The sequence below is a fragment of the Grammomys surdaster genome, unplaced genomic scaffold, assembly GCF_004785775.1.
Source record: "Grammomys surdaster isolate TR1022 unplaced genomic scaffold, NIH_TR_1.0 330, whole genome shotgun sequence".
Lineage (NCBI taxonomy): Eukaryota > Metazoa > Chordata > Mammalia > Rodentia > Muridae > Grammomys > Grammomys surdaster.
Window position 1 is genome coordinate 2,513,816 of NW_021604749.1, and position 8,431 is coordinate 2,522,246.

The window sequence follows — 8,431 nt, forward strand, 5'->3', positions numbered from 1 at the left end:
CCAGACCTGTTCAACTGGGCCCTCCAGGGTAGAGCCCGAGCATTCCAGGTGATTGTACACAGTAAAGGTGGAACGCTTGAGTAGGAATTCTGATGCCAAGCTGGAGGTGTAACTTGGGGTAAAGTACTTGTCTAGTGTACATGAGGCCCTGGGTTCCATTTCCAACACTGTAATAAATATAAAACTTTGTTGGCTTGGGATGTGCCCACCTAGTGGGTGGAGACAGTGTTTTCTTTCTTTGCATTTCTTTAACATGTCTGTGTGCATGTGTGTATGGAGGTGTATGCTAAGGCCTGCATGTGGAGGTCAGAGACAACCTGCAGGAGCTGGTTCTCTCCTTCCACCATATGGCTCTGGGGGATTAAGCTCAGGTCCTCAGGCTCAGTGACAGCATTGCACACTGAGCCATCTCAAGGCCTGACAGACTATATATAGCACCGATTGTAAGCACTTGGGTCCTCTGGTTAGGCATGAACATTTAGCTGCACCCAAGTATGGAGTTGAAGTCCGAGAAATTTCTGTTGGAAATAGTTGTTAGAAATGAGATGAATGCATAAACTGAGTTTCCGGGTGTTACAGAGTCTGGTGAGGCAGTCAGGAAGAAGCAGATCTCTTCTGTCAGGCTTCTCCTCACCTTCCTGAGGCTGAACCAGGAAGGAAGTGAGCCAGGAAGTGGCCCTTGTGCATGGTCAGCCCACACAGGGGCCCCCAAGCAAGCAAAACTGGTTAGGCCAGTTCTTTAGAGGGAGTCCCTAGCTGGGAGCTCACACCACCAAGGCTTACCTGTCTTAACTGTCTGCACACCTCACTCTGAGGTTCCCCTTCTCTAGCCCCCAGACTGTGGCTGCTTCAAGTGTTGTCGAATGTCTCACCTGTTACGTTTTGTTGTATTTGCCTTTCTGTTTGGAACAGATTAAAAATAATGAACCTTTGATCAACGTGCTTTACAAAGTGCTGAAGAAGTCAGCACGGGGCTGTCGGCCCAGGAGAAGCGTAAGATGATCAGATCCGTGTCTCCAGGCGGGGCCATTCCATTGCTTCTGGCTCAGGGCCGGCATCATCACTTGCTTAAGCAGTTGCTCTCCTGACTGCCCCACGCTTCCTGCAAGTCATTTTGGTTGATTTTCTTTAACCCAAAGCTCTCTTCAGCCTTGTGGCTGAGCCGCTCATCTGTGGTGTCCTGTGGCTCCATCTTTTGTGTTGCAGAGGGGTGGGGAGCTTGCCTGGCTTGCCACCAGCTTTCGTTGTGTCTCCATCTTCACTTGTCTGCCTCCACATCCCTAGGGCTGAGCATGAGTTTATGGGAGGGAACAACAATTGTTAACTTTAGAGAAACCTTAGATTTCACTGTCTCTGCCTTTTCTGGGGACAGGATGTTAACATGCAGGTCCCAGTTTGGAACTGGATTGCCACCCTAAGTCTCCTCTGCAATGTAGCGAGCTCTTGGAGCATTCTGAGCAAGACTGCAGACTAGGGGGCAGGTGTCATGTTCTGATGTAGTAGACAAGAGGTGGGGTGGCCCAGGGGCCAAGTCTCTTCCTATGTAGAGATTCTTTAAGATGAATGGGAACCTGAGGCCTTTGATATTTCTGGTGACAGATACTGGGGACATTTGTTGATGTTTTAAGTGGATAGAAATCCTGTTACCACTGAGTGCAATTTAAAAAGGGAAATTTAACTGACATATACTACCCGTGTCTGTAACTGCTCATCAGAGCATCCTTTCTCTGGAACAGAGCTAAGCTGAAGGACCTCTGAGGAGTATAAGTCTTTCAGGGAGCCGGTACTCTGTCGCCTGTGACTTTTACTCCACCGGAAGCCAAACCAGCCTGTCTGATTTTGACATGTTCATGAACTCACTCAGCTAACATTCTCCAGATCTCTTCCATATGCCAGGTCCTGGCTGAGCTTCAAGGATAGAGAGAAAATGCATCCTAGTCTCCACAGTGCCCCCCTAATGTGGTTAATATGTCTGGAGAGGAGAAATGAGCAAACATCATTATAATTCGATACTCTAAGCCCCACAGCAGTGACAGGCACCCTGTGTGAGAGGGACACGCTGAAGGACACCAGACCCACACAAAAGGAAGAAAGAAAGGCAAGGACTTTGAATTCCTAGCTCCCAACATCCTATAAACACCACCCACAGCCGAGAGAACAGAGAGATGCTTATTTCTTGGAAAAGAGGGAATGTGGGTATCCCTGGAGGGAGAGAGAAACAAAAGGTTGGTTCCAGAGTCACTGAGGACAGCAGTAAAGGGCACACTTCCAGAGGGGTCGCCACCAGAAGGTTTAATTCAGATTTTTCTTCCTCAGAATGCCTTCGTGTGTAGATACTTCAGTTCTTTCCTGATGGTGCTGGATAAATGAGGCGTTGCTCAGTTAGATCCTCTGCCTTATTTAAGCAGCTTCAACAAAAAGCTTCAGGGGAAAAGGGGGAAGAGTCTGCTGGGGGAAATCCCCAGAGTGCACCTCATTTTGAAAGTGATTTCTAGCTGGTTAACAAGCCAAAGCCAGCTTCTTCGGAGAAGAGGCCGACTCACAGCCCTCCCCTCGGGGCTCCATATGTTCTAACTATGTTTATGCCTGTTTGTATACACTCTGCGTAGACCCCAAGGAATTCCATGATGCTTGTCGAGCTCTTCCCCATATGCCAGGCCTTATATTCAGGCTCTACCACAAAATAACTAAGGCCAGGGTCCCTGCCCGCTGCTGTGTGACCAAACGGAAGCAGTCCTCAGCTCAAAGCAATAAGTCATTTGCCTTCTAGAGTTAGATGGCTCAGTGGTTAAGAGCACTGGCTTCTCTTCAGAAGACTCAGGTTCTGTTCCCAACCCGCATAGCAACTTACATGTCTGTAACTCCAGTTACCAAAAATCCAACAACCTCTCTGGCCTCCATTGATATATAGACCCATGCATAGGATATAATACACAGACATACATGCAGGCAAAACACCATATATAGAAAACAAATATGCGTGCCAGGCAGTGGTGGCTCATGCCTTTAATCCCAGCACTTGGGAGGCAGAGGCAGGTGGATTTCTGAGTTCAAGGCCAGCCTGGTCTACAGAGTGAGTTCCAGGACAGCCAGAGATACACAGAGAAACCCTATCTTGAAAAACCAAAATAAATAAATAATCTTTTGAAGAAGTCATTTGGTAGTGGCTTGGACTTTCTGAGTGAGGTCGTAGGGCAGTTGGGCACATGGCTGTGGTTAATAAGAAAATGACAGCACTTTTGACTCCTGACTCACACTGGCAAACTTCTTGGGCCTTCCAGATGGAATGGGGAGAGAGCAAATGCTATCACTCCAGCAATTGTCTGTCTATCCATCCTTGGGTCCTCTGCCTAGCACACACTACCTGCCTCTGCTATGGTTACCCTGTTCTCCATGTCTACTGGTCAGAGCTGCAAAACAGAACAGAGAAGGGCTGACTGACTTGAGGTGCATTAAACCTGGCCTTGCCTTGGCCACAGAAGCCAACATCTTTACAGTCTATCAAAGGAAGGTGCCCGTGGAAAGAGAAGCATGGGATAGAGTTGGAATCAGCTTCTCGGGGGTCAGTGAGAACAGGAAGGCAGCAAGCTGCCTGCTTACAGTTGACTGGGGATGTGAACTGGGATGTTCTACTGGCCTGGAGGTGTGGGTGACTTGTTCATTGCTTTGTTGAGGTGGTAAGACAGGTTGCAACTCACTGGAGCACAGCCAAGCCTTGTTGTCTGGATGTGAATCTTAAACCACTGGCTGTCTCTGACCTGGGTCCCTTCCCTCTCTGGCTGGATCTTTTAGTGGTGTAGGATAAGGAAGACTGGCCTTGTCCCTGGGGAAGGTGGCTTCTCAGAGACCTGAAACAGAGACCTGGTCAACAACTGGACAAACTGTGTTTGTCCCTAGTTGTAGCAGCAGGCCTCTCTTACAAATGGGGAACTTCCAAAGCCTCATGGGAATGTGTCATGCTCGTTTGGGGTACACTGATGACCCTGCACTTGAGCACCTGCATTTTCTTTAATTTAATAGTTCTATTAGGATCACCAACAGGTTTCAGTTTTTCCATAAAATGAAGCAGGCATTAAAACCGTGCAGATGGTGCTCAAGTTCTTGCCCATTTTGTGCCACGAGCCTCCCGCCTCTGCTGAGACTTCCACATCCATCCGCCACAGGACTAACCTTCCTTCCTGCTATTTGGCTCCACACACCGCGTTAATAGTAAATTGTTCACCTCCCAGATGACAGGCCGAGACCTTCTTAAGGATCGAAGTCTGAAGCCCATGAAGATCGCCGAAAGTGACATTGATGTGAGTTACCAGTGACAGGCTGGCTCCTTGGCCACCTCCTGACCTGGACCTGGGCATCTTCCCGAAGCATTTCCATATTTTCTGGCCAGAGGCTTTCTGCTCTTATTCCCGATGCCATACGCCATGTTCTCACCCCTTTCCCCCAGCCCTCTCCAACTCGTTCTTCCTCATAGGTCAAGCTGAGCATCTTCTGTGAACAAGACAGGATACTCCAGGACTTGGAAGACAAGATCCGAGCTCTCAAGGAGAATAAAGTATGCATCATTTCTGCATAGTAGTGGGATGGGTGGGAGGACTGCACCTGTCTTGGCTTTGCTGACACAGTATTTGCACTCTTGTGTTAGCATTAATCAACAGGAGAGGTTAGGGGTGTAACAAACTATAGAGTGCTTGCCTAACATGTGTGAAGCCCTGGCTTATATCCTCGTATCACATAAAACAGGTATGGTTAGCATACGCCTATAAGCCTAGCACTTAGATGGTAGACTCCAAATCAGAATTTTCATCCTCAGCTATACAGAACACACACACACACACACACACACACACACACACACACACACACACACAATAAACAAGGGTGTTTTTTTAGTCAGTCTTTTTTTTTTTTTTTTTTTTTTTGTCTAAGGGTATTCCTCAAAGACTTCTATCTGAGCCTCCCCTGTTATAGTTAAAATTAACTGGGGGTTTCTACCCTACTTTAGATCATTCAGTTCCCAAATAAGACCTTTATATTTATAATAAACCTTAAGGCGGATTTCTGAGTTCGAGGCCAGCCTGGTCTACAGAGTGAGTTCCAGGACAGCCCAGCTATACAGAGAAAGCCTGTCTCGAAAAACAAAACAAAACAAAACAAAAACAAGCCTTAAAGCACTAGAGCTGGGCAGATAGCAACCCTCTAAGCTATTTTGTCTACTTCCCTGTCAATAACTCCGTGACAGAACTTGCTATTTCCTGCTTGGGCCGCTCCTACTCCAACTGGCCAGCCCTCATGACCATGTTCTCATGAGTCACTCACCCATGGTCTTTCTTCTCTTCACTTCTCTGCTCTCCTCATGGTCTCTGCTTCAGATCCCAAGCCCAGCAACTGAAGTCCCGCCTACCTCTCTTCTGCCCAGCTACAGGCTGTACGCATCTTTATTTAACCAATAGTTATAAATTAAGGAACAAGGTTACATAGCATCACTTCATGTATATGCAGATTTCCTTATCCCTAAGACAACTAGATCTTGGGGTCCAGTATTTAGCATTACAATACATAGCAACAGATCAAACCTCAACACTCCCCTCCTTTAGAAAGAGAGTCTGCTTGGTTCATGTACCCCCTTTCTGTGCTGGCCCATTTGTCAGCCTGGGCAGAGAAGTGCTTCTTTGGTAGCTCTGATAGCTTGACACAAGAAACCCAGAGGTCTGCCTTGGAGAAAGTGGCCCTCATCACACTAGGCAAAGCCTTTTGCTTCCTAGGTTCCTTATCCCAGGGATCTGAGCTGGGAAGGAATGAAGTCTAGATAGGAAGACAGGAGTGAACTGGGACCCCACTTATGGCCTGAGGTTGACTTTTCTCTTTTCATATTTTAATAAGATATATCTGTGGTGTTGAAGGTCTGTGACATGCTTTTTTTTCCCCCCACAAGAGCTTGCAAAGGTTCCCTGTCAATTTGTCCATTTGTTTCTAGATACTCATAAGGAGGCAGAAGGTTCTGCTCCTACCTTGTAAATCAGAGCTGAGGCAGGGCTTTACTGAGACTTGGCTCATGGCCAGTGACCTGCTGCCTAAGGCCCCGTGTCTATTCAAGTTCAGTTCACCTCTTTGACCTCAGTTGTCTGGTTCCTTGTGGGATAGCCCTGCCATCTTCTTGCACTTGGCCCTTTCTGGAACAGGACCAGCTAGAATCTGTGCTGGAGGTGCTGCACAGACAGACAGAGCAGTACCGAGACCAGCCACAGCACCTGGAGAAGATCACTTGCCAGCAGAGGCTCCTGCAGGAGGACCTCGTCCACATCCGTGCGGAGCTCTGCAGAGAGTCCACGGTATGTAGAGGGTAAAGAGGCAACAGGCACTTCCCCTGGGGGCTGGCCATGGTTCTTTTCCTATCTCCCCTGCTACTGAGATGAGGCCAGGGGTGAGGACATGACACTGGCTCCTGGTGGTGACTTATGCAGGGTATCATGTCTGACTCTATCTGTATCCTAGGCTTCTTTCTATCAGGATAGTTGAGGGAGTCCCAGATTCTTGGAGAAGTCTACAGTGTATTTATTCTAAGATGTCAGAATTTCCACTGTTGGGGCTGTCAGTCTAGTGTGGACCTTCCTACCAGGGCAGGGAGGGAAACCATCTTGGGGGTGGGGGAGAGAGTGGACAGCACAGGTGGCCAGGGTCACCCACTCCCATCTCCTTTCTACCATGGTGTTCAAGCCTTCCCCCTCCCCCTCTGCCTAGGGGGTAGCAAGTTGTGGTGGGTATCCTTGAGGCTGGGAGGGGACAAGGTGAGGGTGCATCTGGAGACCAGAAGTGTTTTCTTGCCAATAGGAGATGGAAAACGCATGGAACGAGTACCTGAAGTTGGAAAAGGATGTGGAACAGCTAAAGCAGACCCTGCAGGAGCAACACAGGAGAGCCTTTTTCTTCCAGGTGACCAAGAAAGAGGGTTGTCACCTCCCTCATCTCCATCACTAGCCTGTTAGGGCTGTGGGCTCTCCCAAGCAGCTTTCCCAAGCTCTACATTAGCAGGAAACTCTTTGCTCTCAGTGCCTAACTCTCAGTGTTTGGGAAAGAGCTGATCCTTTAAAAGAGCAGAGCCAAGAGAACCCAGTTCAGTCCCTGTACCCACCTGGAGCTCACTTTGGAGGTCAAGGGCGAATTTCTCCTGGATTCCCTAAGCAGGAAGTCCAGCCTCTCTGTCTTGCTTCTAGTAGTCACTCGATGGCCTGAGGAGAAAGTGTGAATCAGTCCCTGGAGTCTTCTCTTCTCTCATTTATGCTCATTTGTGTTTTGGGAGCCAGGCTGGCTGGTCCCGATCTCTCTGGCTCCTGGCCAAATCGGAAGAAATGGCTTTAGCTTAAAGTCAGAATATTCAGAGGGCAGAGTGGTGAACACCTTTAATCCCAAGCTTGGATAGCAGAGGTGATCAGATCTCTGAGTTCAAGGCCAGCTTGGTCTATAGGAAGTCCAGGACTACACAGAGGAAAAAAACAAAAGTCAGGACATTCTAGCTGGCTTGTGCTCTCTCATATTGCAGGGTGGGCTTCTACCCTACCCTCAAATTTTTTTTTTTTTTTTTTTTTTTTTTTTTTTTTTTTTTTTGGTTTTTCGAGACAGGGTTTCTCTGTGTAGCCCTGGCTGTCCTGGAACTCACTCTGTAGACCAGGCTAGCCTCGAACTCTCGAACTCAGAAATCCACCTGCCTCTGCCTCCCAAGTGCTGGGATTAAAGGCGTGCGCCACCACCGCCCGGCCCCTCAAATTTTTAAAATAGAAAATGGCCTGTTTTCGAGCTCTACTGCAGATCTGTCCCTTTTGGGGGCTCTGACATAGATTTGGTGTATTTGAATTCAGCAAGTGTTCCTGGAGGCTTCTTGTGCACAAGATACCATGCTGTGCCACTTTGAGATCTGGGCTTGCTAAATCATGATGGGATTCTGATCTAGGTTCCTCTTTCGGGTCACTTAGTGAATATGTGAACTCTGGATGTCCCCCTAACCCTAGGAAACCAAGGAACTTCTCTGGGGAATTTTGTTTTTTTCTTTTCCCATGGATCTGCTGTCCCGGACTCACTCATAGGTGGCTTTGAGAGGTGCTGAGGACAGTGTGGAGACTCTTGCCTCTGGTTCAGGGATGACCTCGGAGAATCCCTAGACTCTGCCTTTCTCCCACTGTTATCCCCCCTCCCCACTCCCTTCATTCTCCTCATTAGAAACATTCCATAATACTACTGTAATGGCTTGAACATCCTGAGTGACTACTGTCGCTAAAATAGGCCCAATGGTTGTTTCTAGTTGTTGCTGAGGTAGATCTGTAGCCCATGGCTTTTTGAAAAAAGTCTCACTACATGACCCAGGTTGGCCTTAAACTTGAAATGCTAATCTCAATTCTCTTTCTTTCTTTCTTTCTTTCTTTCTTTCTTTCTTTCTTTC

The 8,431-nt window shown here is 47.9% G+C and overlaps 1 protein-coding gene across 2 annotated transcripts in view; it reads left to right on the forward strand.

Annotated features, from left to right (window-relative positions):
- The window catches only part of Plekha7 (pleckstrin homology domain containing A7), a 187,660-nt gene that overhangs the window by 160,885 nt on the left and 18,344 nt on the right, over positions 1-8,431 (forward strand). For both annotated transcript variants that reach the window (XM_028778231.1, XM_028778232.1), the window contains 4 exons: positions 4,230-4,298; positions 4,472-4,552; positions 6,180-6,329; positions 6,829-6,930. In XM_028778231.1, coding sequence (XP_028634064.1) covers positions 4,230-4,298; positions 4,472-4,552; positions 6,180-6,329; positions 6,829-6,930 — 402 coding nt within the window. The remainder of the gene's footprint in view (positions 1-4,229; positions 4,299-4,471; positions 4,553-6,179; positions 6,330-6,828; positions 6,931-8,431) is intronic.